General features: G+C 56.9%; 1 protein-coding gene across 4 annotated transcripts in view; it reads right to left on the minus strand.

Moving 5' to 3' along the window:
- Positions 1 to 24,417, minus strand: part of LOC119848490 (CACN subunit beta associated regulatory protein) — a 31,404-nt gene that overhangs the window by 6,335 nt on the left and 652 nt on the right. The window contains exons 1-7 of one of the 4 annotated variants that reach the window (XM_038384429.1): positions 21,672 to 21,802; positions 11,890 to 11,962; positions 3,848 to 3,993; positions 2,288 to 2,349; positions 1,334 to 1,499; positions 796 to 970; positions 402 to 554 (exon numbers count right to left, since the gene is read on the minus strand). In XM_038384429.1, coding sequence (XP_038240357.1) covers positions 402 to 554; positions 796 to 970; positions 1,334 to 1,499; positions 2,288 to 2,349; positions 3,848 to 3,993; positions 11,890 to 11,937 — 750 coding nt within the window. In that variant the 5' untranslated portion in view covers positions 11,938 to 11,962; positions 21,672 to 21,802. Of the gene's footprint in view, positions 1 to 401; positions 555 to 795; positions 971 to 1,333; positions 1,500 to 2,287; positions 2,350 to 3,847; positions 3,994 to 11,889; positions 12,254 to 12,426; positions 12,625 to 21,671; positions 21,803 to 24,417 lie in introns of those variants that run through there. The other 3 variants (XM_038384430.2, XM_043502421.1, XM_043502419.1) reach the window with 3 other exon arrangements.

Below are 24,417 nucleotides of genomic sequence, written 5' to 3' on the forward strand. Positions count from 1 at the left end.
GCAGCCACCTCTGGGGAGGGAGGGGGCCAGGCAGGGCTCAGCACAACAGGCAGGAGGAGGAGGGAGCTGGCCAAGGGCTCCCCCTCATGGGGCCTGAGGGGCGTTGGCTTTTCCTGGGCTGGTTCCACAGTCACCCCCTTCCCTGCTCTCCAGCTGGGACGGGGAAGAGTTGAGCTGGATCTGCCTGGGATCCACAGCCAAGGGGAGTGGCACCCGGTGTTTGGCCTGCTAAATCATCCCTCCAGGGCGCTGAGTCTGTGTGGTGTGCAAAGGGGCCGAGAGAGTCCCCACCACTTCCACCCTCCTGCCCCCACTCCCCGTGCCATTCACTTCCCCCTGCTCCTCCAGCACCCACGGGTGCTGTGATCTCTCTCCCAGTCCATGGGGGACAGGGGACTCACCGAAGGGCTCTCCCCAGAGGAGGAGGAGATGGATGGGCTGGCTTCGGCGAAGCTGGTGTCCACGGTGGAGTTGTAGGTGTCGCCAGGCAGGGCGGAACTGGGGCACATGGCGTGGGCGGTCAGGGCTGTCTGGGGCAGGGTGCCCCCCGGGGGCTGTGGGACGGAGACACAGAGAAACCACTGGGGGGTGAGAGGGCAGAAGCTGGGGTGGGACTGGGCTGTCTTTGCCTCCAAGGTGCTTCCTACCCCATGACAGGAGAGGCCCTCACTGCCCCCAGAACCCCCCTCCTGCTCCCACTGGGAGGGGCCCTCACTGCCCCTAGAGCCCCCCCTCCTGCCCCCTGGGAGGGGATTCTGCCCCCAGGGGCGGGTGCTGGCCCCAGCCCCAACTCACCTGGAAGATGGCGAGGCTGGGTTTGGGGGGGGGCAGACGGGGCGACATGGCCAGGCTGTTCTCGGTGGACTCGCACTCGTGGATGGTGATGATCCTGAGGGCGGGCGGCGGGACGTGGAGGTGGGTCAGCCGGGCGTTCTTGAGGTGGTGGAAATCCCCCTCGGTCAGCGTGTACCTGCCACAGGCACCGGGTGATGGGGAGTCGCCAGAGCCACGTTGCAGGGGGCACTGGCTCAGTGCCCATCTGGGGGCCCTGCACTTCCTCCCCTGCCCTGCCCCATACCTCCCCCACATACCCTTCCCTCACCCCAACCCTGACCCATTGTCCCCCACCCCCTCACCCCAAACCTGACCCATATCCCACCCCTTCCACTCCTCCCCTCCCCATCCCCCCACACCCCAACCCTGACCCATACCCCCACACCCCCTTACCCCAAACCGGACCCACATCATTCACTCCTCCCCCCCAGCCTTTACCCCCTCCCTCTCCCCGCTGCACCCCTCTTCCCTCCCCCAGCCCCTCCCCCCCTTCCCATACCTCCTCCCCTTCTCCTGGGTCTTCTTGCTCTGCTCAAAGAGTGCGGCCTCGTTGAAGGAGACCCGGCGCCCGGTGGAGGAGCTGGACGAGAGGAAACGCTCCGTCTCCACATCCCGGTAGCTGGAGGCCGACAGGCAGTCGGGGTCGTCCACCTTGATGGTGATCTCTGTGGAGATGGGGGAGGGGAGGTTCAGCCCCCCTCTCAAAGGGCAGGGGGGTTGCAGGGGAATCCCCTCTGGTAGGCACAGGGCCGGCTGGCTCAACAGCCTGGCGGCCCCATGGCTGTGGGGCAGTGGGATGTAGAGAGAAGAGGGGGCGAGAGCCTGGCACCCCCCGACCCGCAGGGCCGAAGCAGTACAAGCTAGTGCCAACTGCTGGGAGGCTGGTGTGTGACACCAGCCCCTGGGCTGAGATTCGGCAAACTCGCTCCACCCAGGGGCACCCAGGGAGCCCGTAGGCCAGCGCCCTTAGGCCCCAGCCGGCAGCTGGAGGGCACAGGTTGAGGGTCTCCTGCCCCTGGCTATGGAAGCCGGCAGGGGAGTGTCGGCAGGGGTCTGGGCAGAGCCCAGCCAATATGTGTGCCTGGTCCGGCCCCTCCCAGCAGGGGGCACTGCTCCACCGTGGCGGGTATTTAGTAACAGCACCAGGCAGCTGAGTGGAGTGAACAGCCCCCATGGCTCGGCCCCGGCGGCTGGGCTGCAGGGGGAGGCATGAAGCACCCCAGCAACTTTCGGGTGGCAGCTCCTGGGCCTCCCCCCACCCCGGTCCTTCAGTGCCATGGATGGGGGCAGCCAAAGCAACCTACACTCCGTCTCCCCCGCAGTGAACAGCAGGTATATTTGCATGTGATGGGGGTTGAGATGTAGGGAAACGGTCTCCATGACAACACATAGCCAGCCCTAGCGACCATCTCCATAGGCAGGGCTGGGGCTGGCTGGGCTGGGGGGCGCTCACCTTGCGGAGGCTGAGAGTCATCCAGGTATGTGGTGTTGGTTTTTTCAGGGTCATCACTGGCTCTGCGAAGGGAGAGGGAGAGACAGACGCATGGGGAGGGACAGAGATGGACAGAGGGAGCAGGGCCCAGAGCGGGGAGGGGGCAAAGGATGGATGCAAAGGAGAGGAAACGGGTTATTCTCAGTGTCCCCTACCCTGCAGGCCAGTGGTGCAAGGGGCTGCTCTAGCCAAGCAGGTCCCTCCAATCACCCACCCCACCCCACCCTCCATGCACACACAGGCAGGGAGCCAGACACCGGACCACATACCCCGTTGGCAGGGGAGTGGGTGCTGTGCAGCACTTGGGCTGGTTTATGCACAGTCACAGACTGGTGCCCTCAGTACAGCTCCCACACCAGTCATCCATGCTCTCACACCTGTGCCAGTCCATTCAGCTCACACCCCAACACATCTGCTGGTCCATACCATGTGCAAAAACACCACCAGCCTGCCTGGTGCACACCTACCCCATTGCTGGTCTGCACAACACCCCAAACTGTCCATATGGCACACACCTGGCATGCTCATTCTACCCCACAGCAGGCCATAGAGTGTGCTGGTCTGTACATTGCACACACATTCCGGTCTGTAGGGCAGACACCCCCACACCGGCCCATATGGCACACACCCACACACCATGCTCCAGTCTACACATGCATTATGTACACATCTCCATGCACAGGGTCTTAGGACTGGATTCTGGAGTCCAGCTGTCCCTGGGAGGGGAGGGGAAAGCTATTCTGGGGCCTCTCACTTTGGCAGCCCTGGGGGTCTCTCATCTCAGGAGCCAGTGGGAGATTTCGGGCCTTTGCTAAGGGATTTAATCTGTATTAGGAAAACCCAGTTGTCTCTGGGATGGCTGTGGTCCATGAGAACTGGGCTGGCACAGGGCATGGTGCAGAGCTGCGGGCACGGACTGGGTGGATGCAGGGAACTGGGGTGCCGGGCTGGGTACAGGGCACATGAGCAGGGGTGCAGGGTCAGGTGCAGAGCAGGTTGGGGTGGAAACACAGGAGGCACCTGGATTGGGAATTGGATGCTGTGCAGGTGTGTGGGTCCAGGATGCTAGGCTGGGTGTAGGGGATGAGAGCTGAGGTCAGTGCAGGGGCACAAGGGTGCCAGCTTGGGTGCAGGGATAGGCCCCGGGCTCAGTGGACAGCTCAGCATGGGGCTTGGCTTCAAGCCGTTGGCAGCTGGGAGAGGTGCTTTCCCCGTCTCTCCAGCTCAGAGGCCAGGGCTGTTTGTCACTGGGCGAAATGGAGCTGCTAATCAAGGGAATTAAATTCTTCTACTCCATGGGCATCTCTGCAGCCATGATGGATCCTGATCAAAAGCCCCTTCTTTCGCACTGTTTTACGGTAATGCTGTTGCTGAACTCAGATGTCTGGACCATATGGGACCCCTGCTACCGAGCTCCCAGCTACGCCAGTCCCGGCCTCTCCCACCGGGGGCACTGTAGGGACCGAGGCAGACGGGCTCCGGGGGTTGTGGGTGGTGCAGCGCTTGGCAGAGCCCCCCTACCTGGAGTGCCTGCGGTCTGTCTCGCAGCACCGGCGGCAGACAATCAGGATCCCGGACAGCAGGACCAAGGTCCCTCCGATGAAGATGGAGAGCAGCACAAGGAGCAGCACATACCCATCTTGCGTGTTCACCTCGCCGGGCACTGTCTGTGGGCAGAGCAGACTGAGCCACGGGGCCGGAACACTCCCACCGGCGGTGCGGGGCAGCCTGGCACAGGGGCTTTCCCTTGGGCTCAGGCAGGCGCCTCCCCAACGGCTGCATGGTAAAGGCATTCACAGGCCTGGGGCACGTGAGGGTAGCAGGGCCCACGCTCTGACAGCTGGTACAGACAGCTCCTCGCCCCCCTCCCAGCTGGCCAGCTGTGGGCCCTTGTGAAACACGCCTGTGGCACGAGCCGATGGCAGTGTGCGTGGAGGGGGCTCCTGGGGGCAGCCAGGAAGACAGAGCAGAGGCCCATCTCTGGCAGTGTCCAGTCCTCACTGGCCATACATGGACCTTTGTGCATCAAACTGCTTACGGGAGGCATCTCTTCCTCCCCCAGGGGCTTGGAGGCCGATTTATCCCCACACTCGGAAAGCTGATGCTCCTGCATTGGGAGAGCCCCAGTTTGCTCCACCACCTTCCCCCCCGGCATGTTTTCTCCATAGAGCGATGGCTGCTATTTCCCAGGGGTCTCATCCAACGATCCCCGCTCCCAGGTGCCAATGTCTCCCCCCACCACCAGACTGCAGCCAGGACACTCCTAGGAAACAGTGACTCCTCCCTGGCCGGAGTCTCACCCCAGCCACGATCCTGGCAGCCCTCACTTGACCTGACTTCACTCCGATGATCCCTACTGACCTCCCTTCACTCCTTGGCCCCCATGTGCCCTCCTGGGAACGGAGTCTGGCTGGACCTCACCTGGGATAAGATTCCCTCCCATATCCTCTGGACCCCAGCCAAGGACACGCATGCACTGAGGGCAGGCAGCATGCAGTGGGGTGAGGAGGGGCAGGGAGGGGCACGGACTCTGGGTAGGCCCTTCAGTAGCCCCTGCCAGCCTGTGGGGGGAGAGGCTAGAACTCAGCTGTCCTGACTCCCAGCCCCTTGCTGTAACCACTAGATCACACTCTCCCTGCAGAGCCGGGGAACAGAACCCAGGAGTCCTGCATCCCAGAGCGCAGCCATTAACCCTTAATCCAAACCCAGGGGGCAGGGGAGAGCATTGGGGCTGCCCCCTGGTTTAGCCCATCCCTGCTGGGTGGATCAGCTGGGGCATCTCTCAGCTGAGGTGTGGGGGGTGGGAAAAGGGGGAGTGCTAGGGCTGTCAGGGGAGGGGAGGCCAAGGGGGCGGGGGAGAGAAACATCAGGTGACAGGGGAGCCTTTGCCATGGCAACACATCGTGATGTCAGGAGGAAATCAAGATCATGTGACTATTTTTTAATTCAGCTGGAAAATAGGATGATAATCAGCCCCAGCCAGAGCCCCTGCCGCATGCCCCCTGCCCCCGGGAGCCACCCCTCCGGGCCGAGGGCTCTGCGTGGCAGCGGGGAGGGGAGCCCGGGGCAGGCAGGACGGTGGCTGAATCCCAGGGCTCTCCGTGCAGCAGCAGGATCAACCAGCTGAGGTGACCTGGGCTATTCCTGGTCTTTTTCCTACCCTGACATTTGAGGGTTTCGCTGCTGCCCGGGCGGGACTCTGAACAAGCTGGGCCAAGCTTAGCTTGAAATCAGCCGCCCTGGTGCAAGGGAGAATCTTGGGGGTACCCGAAATCACACATGGTATGGGGGAGGGGACCCTGGCCTCCTGCCAGCCAGTCTGATGCTCTAGCCCCTGCCCTGGCGGAGATGAACAAAGGCATGATGGGATATTCATTCCATCTATCCACCCCTCCCTTCCCCAAACCCCCATCTGTGTATCCGTCCCTCTATCCCCCCACACACCTATCTATCCTTCCACCCCTCCCTTCCCCAAACCCCCATCTGTGTATCCGTCCCTCTATCCCCCCACACACCTATCTATCCTTCCACCCCTCCCTTCCCCAAACCCCCATCTGTGTATCCGTCCCTCTATCCCCCCACACACCTATCTATCCTTCCACCCCTCCCTTCCCCAAACCCCCATCTGTGTATCCGTCCCTCTATCCCCCCACACACCTATCTATCCTTCCACCCCTCCCTTCCCCAAACCCCCATCTGTGTATCCGTCCCTCTATCCCCCCACACACCTATCTATCCTTCCACCCCTCCCTTCCCCAACACCCCATCTGTGTATCCGTCCCTCTATCCCCCCACACACCTATCTATCCTTCCACCCCTCCCTTCCCCAAACCCCCATCTGTGTATCCGTCCCTCTATCCCCCCACACACCTATCTATCCTTCCACCCCTCCCTTCCCCAAACCCCCATCTGTGTATCCGTCCCTCTATCCCCCCACACACCTATCTATCCTTCCATCCCTCCCTTCCCCAAACCCCCATCTGTGTATCCGTCCCTCTATCCCCCCACACACCTATCTATCCTTCCACCCCCTCCCTTCCCCAAACCCCCATCTGTGTATCCGTCCCTCTATCCCCCCACACACCTATCTATCCTTCCACCCCTCCCTTCCCAACACCCCCATCTGTGTATCCGTCCCTCTATCCCCCCACACACCTATCTATTCTTCCACCCCTCCCTTCCCCAAACCCCCATCTGTGTATCCGTCCCTCTATCCCCCCACACACCTATCTATCCTTCCACCCCTCCCTTCCCCAAACCCCCATCTGTGTATCCGTCCCTCTATCCCCCCACACACCTATCTATCCTTCCACCCCTCCCTTCCCCAAACCCCCATCGGTGTATCCGTCCCTCTATCCCCCCACACACCTATCTATCCTTCCATCCCTCCCTTCCCCAAACCCCCAATCTGTGTATCCATCCCTCTATCCCCCCCCCACACGTATCTATCCTTCCACCCCTCCCTTCCCCAAACCCCCATCTGTGTATCCGTCCCTCTATCCCCCCACACACCTATCTATCCTTCCATCCCTCCCTTCCCCAAACCCCCCATCTATGTATCCGTCCCTCTATCCCCCCACACACCTATCTATCCTTCCACCCCTCCCTTCCCCAAAACATATCTGTGTATCCATCCTCTATCCCCCCCACACACCTATCTATCCTTCCACCCCTCCCTTCCCCAAACCCCCATCTGTGTATCCATCCTCTATCCCCCCCACACACCTATCTATCCTTCCACCCCTCCCTTTCCCAACACCCCCATCTGTGTATCTGTCCCTCTATCCCCCCCACACACCTATCTATCCTTCCACCCCTCCCTTCCCCAAACCCCCATCTGTGTATCCGTCCCTCTATCCCCCCACACACCTATCTATCCTTCCAACCCTCCCTTCCCCAAACCCCCATCTGTGTATCCGTCTCTCTATCCCCCCACACACCTATCTATCCTTCCACCCCTCCCTTCCCCAAACCCCCATCTGTGTATCCGTCCCTCTATCCCCCCACACACCTATCTATCCTTCCACCCCTCCCTTCCCCAAACCCCCATCTGTGTATCCGTCCCTCTATCCCCCCACACACCTATCTATCCTTCCATCCCTCCCTTCCCCAAACCCCCATCTGTGTATCCGTCCCTCTATCCCCCCACACACCTATCTATCCTTCCACCCTCCCTTCCCCAAACCCCCATCTGTGTATCCGTCCCTCTATCCCCCCACACACCTATCTATCCTTCCACCCCTCCCTTCCCCAAACCCCCATCTGTGTATCCGTCCCTCTATCCCCCCACACACCTATCTATCCTTCCATCCCTCCCTTCCCCAAACCCCCAATCTGTGTATCCATCCCTCTATCCCCCCCCCCACACGTATCTATCCTTCCACCCCTCCCTTCCCCAAACCCCCATCTGTGTATCCGTCCCTCTATCCCCCCACACACCTATCTATCCTTCCATCCCTCCCTTCCCCAAACCCCCCATCTATGTATCCGTCCCTCTATCCCCCCCACACACCTATCTATCCTTCCACCCCTCCCTTCCCCAAAACATATCTGTGTATCCATCCTCTATCCCCCCCACACACCTATCTATCCTTCCACCCCTCCCTTCCCCAAACCCCCATCTGTGTATCCATCCTCTATCCCCCCCACACACCTATCTATCCTTCCACCCCTCCCTTTCCCAACACCCCCATCTGTGTATCTGTCCCTCTATCCCCCCCACACACCTATCTATCCTTCCACCCCTCCCTTCCCCAAACCCCCATCTGTGTATCCATCCTCTATCCCCCCCACACACCTATCTATCCTTCCACCCCTCCCTTTCCCAACACCCCCATCTGTGTATCTGTCCCTCTATCCCCCCCACACACCTATCTATCCTTCCACCCCTCCCTTCCCCAAACCCCCAATCTGTGTATCCGTCCCTCTATCCCCCCACACACCTATCTATCCTTCCAACCCTCCCTTCCCCAAACCCCCATCTGTGTATCCATCCCTCTATCCCCCCCACACACCTATCTATCCTTCCACCCCTCCCTTCCCCAACACCCCCATCTGTGTATCCGTCCCTCTATCCCCCCCCCCACACGTATCTATCCTTCCACCCCTCCCTTCCCCAAACCCCCATCTGTGTATCCATCCCTCTATCCGCCCACACACCTATCTATCCTTCCACCCCTCCCTTCCCCAAACCCCCATCTGTGTATCCGTCCCTCTATCCCCCCACACACCTATCTATCCTTCCATCCCTCCCTTCCCCAAACCCCCATCTGTGTATCCGTCCCTCTATCCCCCCACACACCTATCTATCCTTCCACCCCTCCCTTCCCCAAAACCCCCATCTGTGTATCCGTCCCTCTATCCCCCCACACACCTATCTATCCTTCCACCCCTCCCTTCCCCAAACCCCCATCTGTGTATCCGTCCCTCTATCCCCCCACACACCTATCTATCCTTCCATCCCTCCCTTCCCCAAACCCCCAATCTGTGTATCCATCCCTCTATCCCCCCCCCACACGTATCTATCCTTCCACCCCTCCCTTTCCCAACACCCCCATCTGTGTATCCATCCCTCTATCCGCCCACACACCTATCTATCCTTCCACCCCTCCCTTCCCCAAACCCCCATCTGTGTATCCATCCCTCTATCCGCCCACACACCTATCTATCCTTCCACCCCTCTCTTTCCCAACTCCCCCATCTGTGTATCCATCCCTCTATCTCCACACACACCTATCTATCCTTCCACCCCTCCCTTTCCCAACACCCCCATCTGTGTATCCGTCCCTCTATCCCCCCCACACACCTAACTATCCTTCCACCCCTCCCTTTCCCAACACCCCCATCTGTGTATCCGTCCCTCTATCCCCCCACACACCTATCTATCCTTCCACCCCTCTCTTTCCCAAAACCCCCATCTGTGTATCCGTCCCTCTATCCCCCCCACACACCTATCTATCCTTCCACCCCTCTCTTTCCCAAAACCCCCATCTGTGTATCCATCCACCACTCCCTCCCCACACACACCCATCTATCCACCCCTCCCATCCCTCCCACACCCATCTATCCATCCATCGCCCACATACTCACTCCTCCCTCGGTCTGTCCCTCCCCTCCACATACTCACCCCTCCCTCCCTCTGTCCGTTCCCCCCCACATACCAACCCCTCCCTCCCTCGGTCTGTCCCTCCCCACACATACCCACCCACCCATCCATCCCTCTTGATACACACGCATCTATCTAGCTAAGCTCTGGGCACCCATCTGGGCCCAGCCCTCCTCCGTGGCTCCGGCAGAGTCATCTCCCCAGGGCCCAGCGGGAAGGTGGATGACTCACGCCCTTTGCTAGCTAGCTCTTAGACTCCCTGCTGTAGTCACTGAGCAGATGTCCACTGCTGAGTGGGCGGCTGCTGCCGTGGCTGCCCTGGTGTCTTACGGCCTCCGGCTCCCTCTCCCACTTGCCTGACCCTGGGTATCTTCACCCCCATCATCTCTCTCTCCTCTGGCTTGTCTTTCACTCCTCCCCCGGAGTCTCTGTCGGGGTAGAGTCTGGCCTCTCCTCCCTTTCTCCCAGGACAGTCAGTGACCTCAGTACCACGTGCCACCCTCCTCCTAATCTGGCTACACGAAGTCTTCCTGCCCTGGAAATACCCGCTTGCAGGTGGCACTCTGTGCTGGGTGGGAGCTGCTGTGTGACATGACACAGGCAGCCCAACTGGCTTTCACCGGCTTCCTCTGATGTCATGGCAGGGGTGGGCTAGCCCTGGGGAGGGAGGGGTGGAAAACCTCCAGAGGCTCCGTCTGGATACAGAACATTAGAACCCCTCTTCCCCCCGCCCACCCCAAGAGCTGAGCTGGGGCCAGACTCCTGCATAAACTGGAATAGCCCCCTCATCTGGAGACCCCTGGCAGCTCCCTTGACTAACAGTCATGTAAGACAGACTGGTCAGGGTGAATCCGGAGTGACCCCACTAAAATCATCGGAGTCAATCTGGATTTACTCTGGTTGAAGAACAGGATCTGGTCCCCATGAGCACAGACCGATTATTAGCCACAGAGCAGGTGTAGAATGCCCGATGTGGGGTGTTTCCATTTGCACTGTGACTTTGTGACCCAGCAGAGCCGACAAAACCATGCACAGAATCAATCCCTCCCCGATCCCAGCCTCGGGGGTCTGTAACCATTGGGGCGGCATCAGAGCGATGACCCTTCATCAGCGCGATGACTGAAGTAGCCCAGGATGGAAAGTAGAAGGCCCAGCCCTGCAGTCCTTTCACCAGCAACCTCCATTGATTGTGGGATGTACCTGGGTGAAGTACTGCGGGGTGGGGGTGAGGGGGCTTTAAGCTTATTTTCCTCTTTACCTAAGCATCAGGCCATGGTGCAAGTGGGACTAAGAGCAGGTACCAGAAGCAAGTATAGATTACCCCAGCTTGGTGGTATGAGGGATGGTGTCCCTAGTCTCTGTTTGTAGAAGCTGGGGATGAGCGATGGGATGGATCACTTGATGATTATCTGTTCTGTTCATTCCCTCTGGGGCACCTGGCATTGGCCACTGTGGGAAGACTGGATGCTGGGCTAGATGGACCTTTGGTCTAACCCAGTGTGGCCATTCTTATGAGGCTGAATCAGGGCCTTGGTAAAGTCAGGGGGAGTTTTGCTATTGTGTTCTATGGATAGAGGGATATAGGAACTGCACCTGGCTAGACAGACGGACAGAATCCCACCTCTTGGCCACTCCCATCTGGTTGGACAATACCCAGGGCATCACAGAAAGGCCCTCACTTCTCATAATGCATTAGGCCAATGATGACAGTGTTGCATGGGGGGGGGGGGGGTTAAAGGGGTTCTTGACTCCTGTGGACAAATGTTTATCCAAGGCCCTGGAGCATGAACTTTGACCACCATTCAGTGGCCTAGCTGCTGATGTTCATATTGATCACCAAGTGACCTGGCCCTGTTTTCAAAATCCTGCCAGAGTGTTTGACTCACTGACTCCCAGAGGAAGGGGTGTGTCTATAATGGATGGGGAAGCTTTGTTAAATGACCTGTCCCTTTCCCCCACCCCACCCCCAAAGAATTATATTGATGGGTACCAAAGCTCCCAGCCTGTGGCTTCCCCTGGCCTTTTCTCTCCCACTGCACTCAGACCCATACGCTGAGCAGCCGGCCCCACTTCGCACCACCCAGAACAGCAAGAGAGTGATTTCTGAGCAGCAGGTGCATCTCATTGGGGGCAGGTGCTGCGGGATAATATGCTGGGATGTCCATGGGAAGATCCGTCTCCCCCCTATTTCTGAGAACAAGGGGAAGATCCCCTCCAGCTTCCTGAGCAGAAAATCTTCCCAGGAGATGCCAGGAAGGGAAAGACCTAGCTAAGCCAGGGAGCTTACCCGCCATGTATTGCATGGATCTCAAACAGCCTTAAACCTGGATCTCCTGCCTGGGAAGGAGGCAGGTGCAGACTCACATGGGGAGGCCAGTGCAAGGCGGGGGCACGGTGCCCGAGGGCAAGGGGCCAGGACTGATGGGGAGGATCCAGCTCCCCCCCTTGGGGCACTTACCGTTGTGCTCTCAGTCGTGTTGTCCCATGCAGTCAAGTCATTGCTCATGGTCTGTCCCAGCTGGAAAGTCCTTCTGGAGCCGGGAAGAGAAAGAGGCAAAAATGACACCCCGGGAACAAAAGAATGAAAAAGCCGCACGTGGAGGCGAGAAGTGAAGGGGAAGCGCTGGGACTGGGCTGGGCAGGTCCGTCCTCCCCCCGCCTCGCTCCGGATCTGATCCCGGTTCACCGCCCCCCGTTCACACGGGCTGGGGCGGCAGCACCAATCGCGGGTGGGCTCCGATGCTGCCTCCATGCAGCCCCCGCCCCATCGCACACACACCGTCTCCTCCCTTCCCTGTCCCCGCACTTCCTCGCGGCTAATGCCTGCCCAGGTAAATCGAATTAGAAAAGGGAGGAAGAAGCGGACCCAAGGCGGATCGTCCGGAGGCTGGTAGGAGTCAGCGGGCTCCTAACACAGGGGTGTGATGGGATCGGGGTCCCCACCCCGCCCCTTTCTCACTCTGATTCCCTCCCCCCCTCCATCAGTTCCTCTTGCCTGCTCCAGCCCGCCGGGGGCTTTGCTCATCCTCTGCCCGGCAGCCCCTCTGCTCTGCAGGTTGCTGCGGCGCAGACACCGGCTCTCCCTCGCCTCCAGCCCCGGGGAATGAAGCGTCCCCTCCCCACGCGGCTCCATGAGCTCACCCGCCCACCCAGCCGCTGCAAGCCGAGAGCCCCCCTGACTCGAGCCCACGCGTGAAAGTGACTGGGGGGGGTGCTCCCAGCTCAGCGCGGCTGGATCGCTTGTGGGGAGGGGTTCAACCGGGCCCTAAGGCAAGGCCGGGTGGGCCGGGCTGGAGGGTGGGGATTAGAGAGGGAGGGGGTGTGTGGACCGGGAGGGAGGGATGAATGGATGGTGTATATATGGGGATGGATAGCTAGGGGTGTGCAGGGGAGGGAGGGGTGTATGGATGGGGATGAATGGATCCGGGGAAAGCTGCCCCCTGCAGGGATGATGCCCTGGCCCATTCACCGCCCCCCATTCTGTCATGGCTCCTCCCCGGGAGCCATCCGCCCTGTGGAGGGAGAGGAGACGAAGCCTCTCCCTGGTGAGTCCCCAGTACGGAACAGCATTTCCTTGAGCCAGTCTCACTCACTGCTCCTGGGGCCACCGTTTCCCTTTTGGGATGGGAGCTAGACGTGCCATGGATAGCAGGTCGGTGAGGCCACACTCCCCTCCCAGGGTTGGGGCAGAACCTAGGAGTCCTGACACAGCCCCCTGCGCTAACCACTAGACCACATGGCCACCTCTCCTTTGCATGGGGCATACCAAGTTTTCCAGGTTTCAGAGTAGCAGCCGTGTTAGTCTGTATTCGCAAAAAGAAAAGGAGGACTTGTGGCACCTTAGAGACTAACAAATTTATTTGAGCATAAGCTTTCGTGAGCTACAGCTCACTTCATCGGATGCATTTGGTGGAAATGCTGCTAACACGGCTGCTACTCTGAAACCTGTCAGTGTAAGGGAAAGGCATTTAGGGGGCCCAACTAGGAGAGGAAAACTGTCCGTGTGCTTCAGGTATTGGCTTCCTTAGGTGGGGCTGGGTTTGATTCCCATCGGTTCTGTGTGACCATGGGAGACTTACTGAATCTCTCTGGGCCTTAGCTGCCTTCCTGTAAAATGAGGCTAAACGAGCCCTTTGTCTAGACGCTGTGTGTGTACAGCATCTACCGCAATAGGGTCTCCGGGAATACTAACGAAATAACGGGGCCGTGAGGTCTCCAAAGCCCCCACTGCAAGTAGCACTAAGTGGCAGCTGGACTCCACCTTCTGGGTCACGGCTGGGGCTGTGGGTCAGCAGTTTAGGCTGCTTCTCTGGAAAGTCACCCTCCAGCGCAGCTAGCCTGGCTCCTCTGGCTTGCTCTGCAACTGGTTAAACGGAAGCTGGTGCCTTGCTTTCACTGCCCTAGCTGTCACTGCGGAGTGGGCAGTGTTTTAGCCACCACCCACGGGCGTCTCCCGAGCCTGCATCCAACATAAGGGAAGAGCTTTGCAGCTAATTACTGAGGGGTGACTTCTGAAGAGAACTAGACAACATTTCAGAAGGGAGAGGGACACTGTAGCTTTCACTGCTGCCACTTTACTGTGATCTTTTTTCAGAGTAGCAGCCGTGTTATTCTGTATTCGCAAAAAGAAAAGGAGTACTTGTGGCACCTTAGAGACTAACAAATTTATTAGAGCATAAGCTTTCGTGAGCTACAGCTCACTTCATCGGATGCATCGGATGCAAGCTCACGAAAGCTTATGCTCTAATAAATTTGTTAGTCTCTAAGGTGCCACAAGTACTCCTTTTCTTTTTACTGTGATCTTGTCCATTCTCATAAGCTAAGTAGAATCAGGCCTGTTCAGATCTGGAAGAGAAGACCTGTAGAGGAGAAACACAGTAGCCTGTTCTCCTACTGTAGCTTGTAATTAGCTTCAGTGGCTGTTGCTTGTACCCTAGAGTGAAGCAGAGGAAGGGAGTGGTGGGGGTGACTCAGTACCAATAAGCAGTGCCCTTCTTTGAGTCTGTGGGATATTGGTGCCCTCTTTAGGATCAGATTGGAAACTAAGATGTCCTGATTGCTCAGAGTCATTAATGACTTGCTGGTGCTTTCCACAAGCACGGGGGTGAGAGAACCTGGCTCAGTGGTTGCAATTACATTCTGCCTCCCTAGTTCCTTGAAAGCGGATGTGTTGTGTGTGATGTATAGTGTTGTGTGCTGTTAACGTTGTACCCCAGAGCAGGCTGCATTTCAGTGCACGAGCAGAGCCTGGCCCTGTTAAACTCCTGAGCATACTGCAATGTTAATGTTATCTCTGGGATACTTGGCGGGTGTAGGACTTGAGGGGGGTATTTAGATGCCTGCTGTGAGACAAGGATTGGATTGGATTTTGGATGTTAAAATACAGAGGTGTGTACCTGAGCCTTCCTCCCCAGAGAGAGCTGTTTTCTAACTATCAGCGCAGGCTTGAGAGTGGGCTTGGAACTCCCTCTCCCCGGGGCCATGGGTCTGTTTCATCTGCCACGTGGCCTGTTGCCAGGCACAGGAGTTTTCAAACCGCGGGGCGTTCTCCCCTGTCTCTGCTCTCTTCTTGTGACAGTCAGGGCTATTTGAAAATCCAATTGAAATCAGATCAGGAATAAAATATTAATCAAGCAGGTGGAACTGTTTTCCCTCACATCTTTTGTGTGTCCTGTCTACCAGGACGGATTCTCTCTGAGTGTCTGTGAAGCACCCGGAACAACAGGATCCCCATCTTGGGTGGGTCTCCATGTGCTACTGTCATACAAATCATGTAGCACTGGATTGGGATTCTCAGCCACAAAGGCCTTTAGCTCTGAAGGTCCCGGGTTCACTCCCCTAGGACGACTCCATCATTGCACAGATGTTTAGGAACAGCTGAGCCAACTAGGCTGGGGTCCTGTCTCACGGACAATCCTGGAAGTTTCAGAAGAAGTTATGCACCTGTTTGTGTGCCACTATGTGCAACAGGGGAAAAAGGCCTTCCCGACCCAATGTCAGTTTCTATCTTTGCTACTTATCTGGTCTTTGTTACTATCACAGCTGTGCATTTCCCCTCTCTTCCCAACCCCTCACGAGGTAGGGCAGTATTATTATCCCCATTGTACAGATGGGGAAACCAAGGCACAAAAAGGCTAAGAGACTTGTCCAGGGTCACGCATGGCATCTGTGGCAGAGCCAAGAATTGAACTGGGCTTCCCACAACCTAGCCTGGTGCTCTAGCCACTGGACCAACCTTTCTTCCACTAGCTGCTCTACTGTCAGGGGGTAGGATGAGAGAAGGGGTTGAGTCTTTCCCATCTGCCTCCCTCCCCCCATGCATGGATGAGAGCACTCGACCTGGAAGGGGGAGCATGCAGGAGGAGTGCCATAAAGATGGCAGCAGCTTAGTGAGTGAAACTGCACCACTCTTTTAGCCAAGCGGTGCCACCAGCCAGGTAGTGATGCCAGCGATGGACCATCCTAGGGGGTGGCTGCTGTGCATCAGGGTCTGGCCTCTGAGCCCCTTGAGTCCAGCCCCAGTGCAGGAGGCCCCACAGCAGGGACCCTGCTCCTTCTGCTCCATCCCTGCCTGGAGACATACCCTGAGCCTAGCTCAGCAAGTTCCTCCCCTGCTCCCAGGAGGGAGATCCCAGCTGCCTCCCTCGTGCAGCTCTGAAAGCTGTTTTAAACTGCTCCTTATCGTCATCCTGGACAGTGCAAGGAGCTTCCAAGGGCAGGGTGGAGGGCTTGTGCCAGTGGGAGCTTTTGCTTACTGCACCCCTTTGTTCATACTCCCTTGGTACCCCCAGCACAGGGCTCTAGATTCTTGGGCGAGGGGCTGGCTGCCCTCCCATCCAACCCGGGGCTCCAGGCAACATAGTACTGAGTGGGGTTGGGGAGACTTGGGCTTTCAGACTGCGATGGAGAATAAGATTCCCACCCATCCCCGGACTCCCCAGAACCCTGGGATCCCCAGTGAAAGGGGAAAGAGGAGGAGCTGGAGATCAGGGGCTGGAAAGAAAGGAAGAGAACAGAATGGATGGAGAGGGAAGGGTGAGGAGGGGACAGCAAAGCCAGCCCTATGGAGCATGGCTAGGACAGGGCCTCCCTGCCTCAACTGGCCTGAGGTCACCCCTGCCCAGGGCATCTTGAGCTGGTGCCAAACTCCCATCCCAATCCTAATGGCAGCTGGGTCTGGGCTGGCCTGCTCCCCACTCTTCCTTGCAAGGGGGCAGCTGGGGAAGGGCCTGGGGGCTGTGGTGACCAGGGAGGTGAAGGCCGATGAGAAGAATGTTGGGCCTGTTTCCCCGCATCATGGAGGAATTTTGTCTCCATGGTGACATAAAGGGGGAACAAGGCCGCCATTGTCTTGGCCCGAGTGCTGCAAGGAGACAGGCCCCTGGGCTGGCGCCGCCCGGGAGATGTTTGGCCCCAGATGAAAGGGGTCCGGGCGGGGGGGGTGTGGCGATGCCACGGCAGGCAGGCAAGAGGCTGCTTCACACTTGGTGGAAACCCTGGCCCCAGTTGACGCTGCCTGCTGCAGTGCCCGGGGGGAGAAAGGAAGAGCTGGTGGGGCAAGAAGGGAGGAGGCTGGGCTGGGCCCACCATGCCTTTAGTGAGTTAATGGCTGTTGTCCCCCTACAAGCTGGGCTCTGGGGAACCCTTGCATTGCTCCTCTCTCAGCCAGTGCTGCGTGCCGGGGGGGGGGGCAGCGCTGCAGAGAGTGGGGGGATGACCCACCCGGGGAGTTCTCCCCTGGCGGGCAGGGCTGACCCTAATGCTCCAGTGCAGTGCTGGGGGGCGCTGTCCTGCAGGGAAGGCTGTAGGCCACGGCCTGAGGGAGGGCTCTTTCCTCCGAGTTGACCCCCATGGCATTAGGGGGTGATGTGCTATGTTGGAGGGGGTTGCAGGGGACTCAGTAGGAGTCTATGGACCCCAGTGCCGTTTGGATGATACATAAAACAGACTCTGGCCATCTCGTTCTCACTGTATGGTTTTAACAAGCTTATCACCAGGGTATTGGGGCATCAAAGCATCTTTCTCCCTCCTCCCCCCCCGGCCCCCCACCCCCGACTGCTGTGGCTGCATGGGCAGCCTGAAGCAGGAAAGGCCGCCAAGACTGGCTGCAAGGTGGGTCAGGGGATACGTCTCCTGTCTGGATGCCCTGGGGCTGGTTGAGCAAATCCCAAGTCCCTCCAGCATATCCCAGCTCCAGGCATATCCATGCCGAGGGCTAGAGGGAGCTGCAGGAATGCGAGGAGGAGGAGGGGGCAGGAGGAATGAAGGAGTCCGGCGATGCTAAGCAAGGAGCCCTGGTGCTTACTGACTGGAAGGGTTCTTGGTTTCCAGTGGTGGCAAGGTTCGGGTATCTTTGGCAACAGGATCTCTCTGCAAACTGCCATCAGCTCTGAGCTTCCATGGAGACAGCACCAGCGGCCGGCACCCCTCTTTCAAAGGGGACCTCACCCCAGGGCTCTGGCCACTCGTGGTAATTAAATATCCCTCCCCACCCCCTCCCAATGCTTCTTGGGTGTTAACCACAGCATCCTGCCTGAACCCTACTCCTCTCAGTCCCCCTCCAGGCGGAGCCAGTATCCTTCGGACAGAGGGTCTTCCAGTTCCTGACCCAAACTGCTGTGGAGCTGTGTTGTCCATGAACGCCCAACCTGCTTGTGGCTGTCTCCAATTCCAGCCAAGGACCCAGTAGCTCTTATCGGGCAGTGGCTCTCCAAGTGCTTTATGAAGGAGGTCAGTATCGCTACCCCCATTTTACAGGTAGGGAAACTGAGGCACGGAGCGGGGATGTCTTACCCAACTGGCCAGTGGCAGAGCCCATGACTCCAGCCTTTTGGTTGTTCCTATAGGGCTGTGGCCAGCTGGTGAGAGATGAGGTGGATTGAGTGTGGAGAGGAAGTTGTGGCTCCAGTGCTGGACTAAGACTCTGGAGATGCGGGCTCAGTTCCTACCCTCTGCACTTGTGGGAAATTCACTTACTGACTCCATGCCTCGGATTCCCCACCTATGAAAAGGGGATAATTCTGTCTAGTCTATTGAGCATGGCAGCCCTTCAGGGCAGGGACTATGTCTCAAAACATTGTCTATACAGCACCTATCCACAGTTAGAGGCTACCATCATGCAGATGATGATAGTCCCACGCTGGGGCCTTCATATACACCCACCATCTCTCTCCAAGGCCAGCCCAGGTTTTGATAAACAGAAGTAAACATGCCGTGCTGGGCTGTATCTGCCGTGGGAGCATCCTGCCAGCCAGGCAGCTGGCGCTGTTTGATTCCCTACAGTCTGCCCCCACCAGCACCTTGGACGGTTTCCTCGGCCGGCCTACAAAACCCTGTTACACGCACAGAGCGCTGTGTATCCAGCAAGCCAGCTGCCACCTCAGCTGGGCTCTCTGGGGACTGCATGGCATCTGGGGTCTGGCTTCCAAGGGGCTTGGTTGGACAAACCTAACTCCCCATCACCTTCAGAGGAAGCCAGAAATAGGAGCATCAGTGCCACCTGTATGAGACGGGTCTCCAGAACCAGGCCAATCCCCAGCAATGGGGCGTCAGAGGAGAGATGCAAGGCCAGTGAGTTTGGGGTCTGCCTTATCATGGGTGGATCTATCCACCTACCTACTCTTGTAGTCTGGATAGCTACCCACGTCTGGCAGCAGGGAGGCAATTCATAGCCTGCCCCCACTCCACAATGGGGTCAGAAGGGAGGCCTGTGCCAGCCTCAGGGAACTGACACCCCCTATGAGGTGGGAGAGGGGAGCCTTCCTTCACCCCAGAGGCTAGTTCACCCCTCCAGTCTGCCTCTGAGACTGTTCCACTCAGGTGGAAGATTTTTCACTTCCTGTCCAGAGGCATCACACACTAGCGGGGGTGTGAAATAACCTCAACTGTGGATAGATCAAAGGGGAGAGCAAAGTCACAGACATGCAAATGTGCACACACTCATACCCACACACCCGCTTTCATGCTAGGAGGCTTATCCTGCCAGCTCTAGGCCATCATGTGCCATCAGCCATGTTGCAACTGGGGTTGCTTGGTCTGGTAGGAGAGCTGTGTGCAAGGCTTAAGAGGAGCAAAATTCCTTCCTGAGAAGGTGAGCATGGATGTCGGTAGGAGGGGTGTGTAAAGGAGCAGGGTGTGTGCACATCTGCACACGGGTGTGTGGTGTGAGTGACAGTCAGTAAAGGGACATAACATGCATGTGTGTCTGGGTGTAAGCATATGTTTATGTGTATGGTGTGTCTATAATGTGCAGGCAGATCTGTGTGTGTCCCTCTGAGTGTATTGTGTTTATGTGTGTAACACGAATGCATAACTGTGTCTGTGGCCTTCAGCGCGTACTGTGAGATTGTGTGTGTCATATGCATTCAGATCTCTGTGTGTGTGTAGTGACTCTCTGCGTATTGTGTATGATATGCATGCAGATCTGTGTGCATATGTCCCTTTGTGTCTGCACCTGTGTATGTATTCCTCTGTGTGCAGGTTTCTCTCTGTGTTAGCAAATGAATCCAACAAATACAAATCTGTTGGGCTTTTTTGTTTTTCTCTCAGATGGAAGAGAAAAATTGGGGTCAGCTGACAGGGTGGATATAGGCTAAGACATATTTGCTGTTTTTTGTTTTAACCAGACAAAAATAACTGATAATGCTAATAAGGAAAGGGGTGAACAGACTCCTGTCACAGACCATTACAAATAATAAACTGCTATTAGCATCATGGCCCAAAAGAAAGCGATCTCGCCTCCCCGGGGACAGAATTCAGAAATAGCATCTAGCTCAGAGTGGGGAAGGGGGATAAGAAGAAGCTCATGCTGAGGGGAGCTGAGAGCCATTGACCCAAACCATAAACCCTTTATAGGATGGAAACCACATCAAGCCAGGGGGTGCAGAAGCCCCCCTCATTCCAGCACCTATGTTCAGCCCCCTCTCTGCTCCGCTGCTTCCTTTGTGCTCATGATTTCAGCATCAGATAGTTCAACATCCTATTGCCCGAAGTCAAAAATCAACTGTGAAATGATGGGGCAGTTGGGCTGCCTTCTTGTTGCTGCCTTCTTCTCTCCCCAAACCTCTTTCAAAGAGATAATATTTGAAAGCAAGGCAGCTTCTCACCCCCCACCCCTCCCGGCTCGCCCCAGCCCCCGCAGGACCCCTGGAGGTTTTTTCTCCCTCCCTTCCTTCCTCCTCCCCCCTACACAAAAGTGATCAACTCCCATCTCTCTCTCTCTCTCCCACACACACGGATGTGACTGCATCACCCACACAGAGGGTCAGTAGTAATACAATCAGCTGATCAGAATCGTAACCCATTAATTCTCCCAGCCAGGATCTATCTTTTGACTGGGGCCTGGAGGGCTTTTTTGGTTCTTGTTCTTTTTTTTTTCCTTTTAATTGATTAGCATAAGGGATGGCTCGCCAGCTGCCTGTTAGAATGATGAAGATGATGATGGCGGTCGGTCGTGGTTTCACTAAACATTTCTGCATCTGGGTGAAAACACCCAGAACTAACCCACCCTGGGTTCCAGGGCTGGAAGCAGCATGCGGAATAAACAAACACAGCCAGTGTCTCTGCTGTAACTGACAAACTCCAGCTGCATCTTCGCCCCGGGCTGCTATTTCTCGCCCCTCTTTAAGCTGTCACACGCTGGGTTGCAACTTGGCCACCCCAGCTCCCTCGGGATCTGTCCAAACGCGCCTTTCTGCTTTGTCTGGCGGTTGGCAAGAAAACCCAGCCTGAGCATTGTGAGTCAGTTTCACCTGCTCGCATTCCCTAGTGTGCACGGAAATCGGATTCATTTGTTGAGTCCTCTCAGCATCGCTCTGACGGGGGCGAGCTAGCCGGTCCCCCCTTTTAGGGTCACCCTCAAGTCCAATCAAGCTTTTAAAAACAACGCGATCGCCAGAAGGAATGGCACGCAGCACCCCCTCCCGACACACACACCCCCTCTGTAAACAACAACATTTCTGTCTGGTCACTCCCCCCGAACGCGCACACACAAGAAGGTGCATAAAGGCTCCGAAATCAAGCCTGCAATTCCTCAGCCAGGCACCTGATCCGTGCAAGAGGGGATCCTGCTGCCTTTCAGTTTCTTTTTAACTCTGTTTCGTCCACGAAAAGTGCCCGATGGTTGAAAGAGAGAGAGAGAAATTACAGGCTCGAGGCATCTCTGTTTGCAAAGAGCCAACCCCACCAGGCTCTACCGCGGGTCGGAATCAGGGCTGGGGCACGGGGCAGGGAGGCACTCACCTAATTGCAATGCATGGGCTCCATGTACGGGGGAAACCAATGAGCTCCCAACGATCTCCAGCACCTTAATTTTGATTTAAAAGCCAGAGGATTTATGAATGAAACGGGTTCCACCCACCTCTGAGGGGGGCGGGGGGAGTCACGTGATGGAACGCTCATACAACAGCAGCAGGAGGGTGAAGGAGGTGGGGGGGGATGCTGAAAGCATTGCACATCATGGGGGGGGGGGGGTTATGTAAAGACTCTCCCCCCTCCCCGCATATGTAGCCCAGCCGTTTTGCAAAAGAACCTGCCTAGAATAATGGATGTTCTGCATCTTCCCTAACAATCCAGGCTGCCCAGCTGTATAAACCATGGTCCCCTCTCCCTCAGCCTGGCATGACTCCACTCCAAGGGAGGCTCAGAGCCAGGGTACCTCTACACTACAAAAAACTACCCCATGACAGTGAGTCTCAGAGTCCCGGTCGACTGACTCTGGCTTGTGGGGTTGGGCCCTACAGTAGCAGTGCAGACATTCCCGCTGGAGCCCCCCCCCCTGCTGGGTTTTAGAGCCCGGAGTGCAAGCAGGACCATCTACACTGCAATTCTTAGTCCTGTCATGCCAGCCGGAGTCAGGAGACCCAGCTCGGAGATTGGCTGCATCTGTGTTTTTTGCAGTGTAGACATAGGAACCCTCAGCCCCAGTGGGCCCAGTTCTCGGCTGCATGCCATTCTGTCAGCATCAAGAGGCCTTGCAGGTGGAAAGGTCCCCTGAGGCCCATTCTGCCCATGGGGGCATCCCAAGCTGTGGCAAAGGCTCTGCTCTGGGTCTGCGCCCAGCCCCTGGTGTAGGGAATGTGGCCAGAGTGCTTTGCACTGGGATAGTTCTCTGCATCCCAGGGAGCCATGGGAAGCCAAGCATACACTAGAGTAGCCCTGAAGCAGCTCTGATTTACACCACAAGCCAGGTGGGGCTTTGCATGGCAGAGAGTGCACAAGTGGCTTCAAGTCACTCCCTCACCCCTGTTCTGAGTGTGGAACAGGGTAACTGAGAATCAGGCTCCGTGTTCCCAGTGCGACTTAACCCTTTAGGGGAGATGTGCTTTGAGTTTTCTTTCAGCGCTGGCTAGGCTGGGGCCATAGGCCACCAGAGTTTCACTGGGATCTTTGCTGACTGTCTGGTTCCTCTGTTGCAAAATAAGTAGCGACAAGTTGCTGATGCTGGGCTGGGGCTGCCAGCTACCAGGGCTCTTCCTGGAAGTGAACAGCAGTCAATGCTTTTATCTCCTCAGCCACAAGAGAGCACTGGGGGAAGGAGGCCTTTTGGTGGCCGCTTGCAAAAATAGAATCACCCTTGTGAGGGGATGCTGTGACGACAGGCCAGATGGCGTGACTCGCCGGCAGCATGAGTCACATCCCTAGTGGCTGGGTGCCTAAAGCTCATGGCTTTTATGCCCATATGGGCCACCACTTATTACACTAGTAGCAAGGGTGGAACATGGGCCCTCTGGATCTGAGTGCACGAGCTTTTGCTGCCTGAGCTAAAAGTGCCATCTCTGTGGGCCAAGGCCATAGCAGGCTTGTCAGCCTCTCTATGCATCCCAGCCACCTCTAGAGGTGCCGCACCGAGTGGGTGTGGTGGGCTACACAGAGGATAACAGCCATCTACTGCTGCTGGCTTCTGGAGTTTGGCCTTTAACTCAAATGGTGGAGGCTTGAGCTGGAGGTGCGGAAGATTGCAGGTACCCATTAAATAAAAGGCAACAGCAGCACTGGGATGGTTGCTAGCTAGTGAGGGGTGGGGTAAGGGTGGTTTTCTAGGCGTGAAAATGCAACAGCAGCAAGGCAGTTTGGAAACTGTTTCCCCTTGATTGCAAACTTTTTTGCCCAGACCATATCCCACTGGTTAGATGTCTATAACCTGCAGGGATCCCCTGAGCAAGCACCAGAGCTTGTGGGAGACCCTCTCAGTAGGGCGACAATATTCTATAAGCACCTGTCATCCAGAAGGATCCCAAAGTGCTTCCTAATCTACATGGATCTCCAGCACCAGGGAAATGCGGCTGTCTCTAGGGAGGAGTGCAGCAGCCAACAAGCACACAGCTCGTGCAGGGAGAGGACAGCAGGGCAAATCCTTACAGGGATCATTAAGAACCATGGATACAGACATGAAGTGGGGTTTTTGGGGCTGCAGGAAGGGAGAAGCACTGGAGCATTGTAGTATAAATACTCACTACTGAGATGAATGTGGCTTTTCAAGTGCTGTAGTAAATCCACTCCCCCCAGAGGCAATCCTTAGGTTGATGGAGGAATTTTTCAGTCACCCCAGTGGGGTCCATACCAGGGCTTAGGTTGGCTTAACAATGGCTCTTACAGGTGTGAATTTTCACACCCCTGAGCAACATCACTACATTGACCTAAGTTTTAGGTATAGACAGGCCTGAGATCACAAAGGGAACAGAGAGATCTGAGAATGGGAAGTATAGAAACTGTTAAATTTTTAAGCTATCACTTTAAGTGTTGGGGGATTTCCTGGTCCTGCTGGCAAGCTAGGGGCTCTGTAGGGAAGCGTGAGATCTGGGTCTCAACTAGCAGCAGTCAGTCTGTAGATATCCAGCCTAACGTAAGATGGGGGTGGATTGTGCCTCGCTGTTTTCGGGAGCAGCCTTCTTTCTCTCTCTCTGTTTTTAGGTTCTTGTGTGCTGTCATTCTGGATCCTAAGAAATAAAGTTGTGTTACATCACAACCTTCCAGCAAGAGGATTGTA

The sequence above is a fragment of the Dermochelys coriacea genome, chromosome 25 (genome assembly GCF_009764565.3).
Source record: "Dermochelys coriacea isolate rDerCor1 chromosome 25, rDerCor1.pri.v4, whole genome shotgun sequence".
Taxonomy (NCBI): Eukaryota; Metazoa; Chordata; order Testudines; family Dermochelyidae; genus Dermochelys; species Dermochelys coriacea.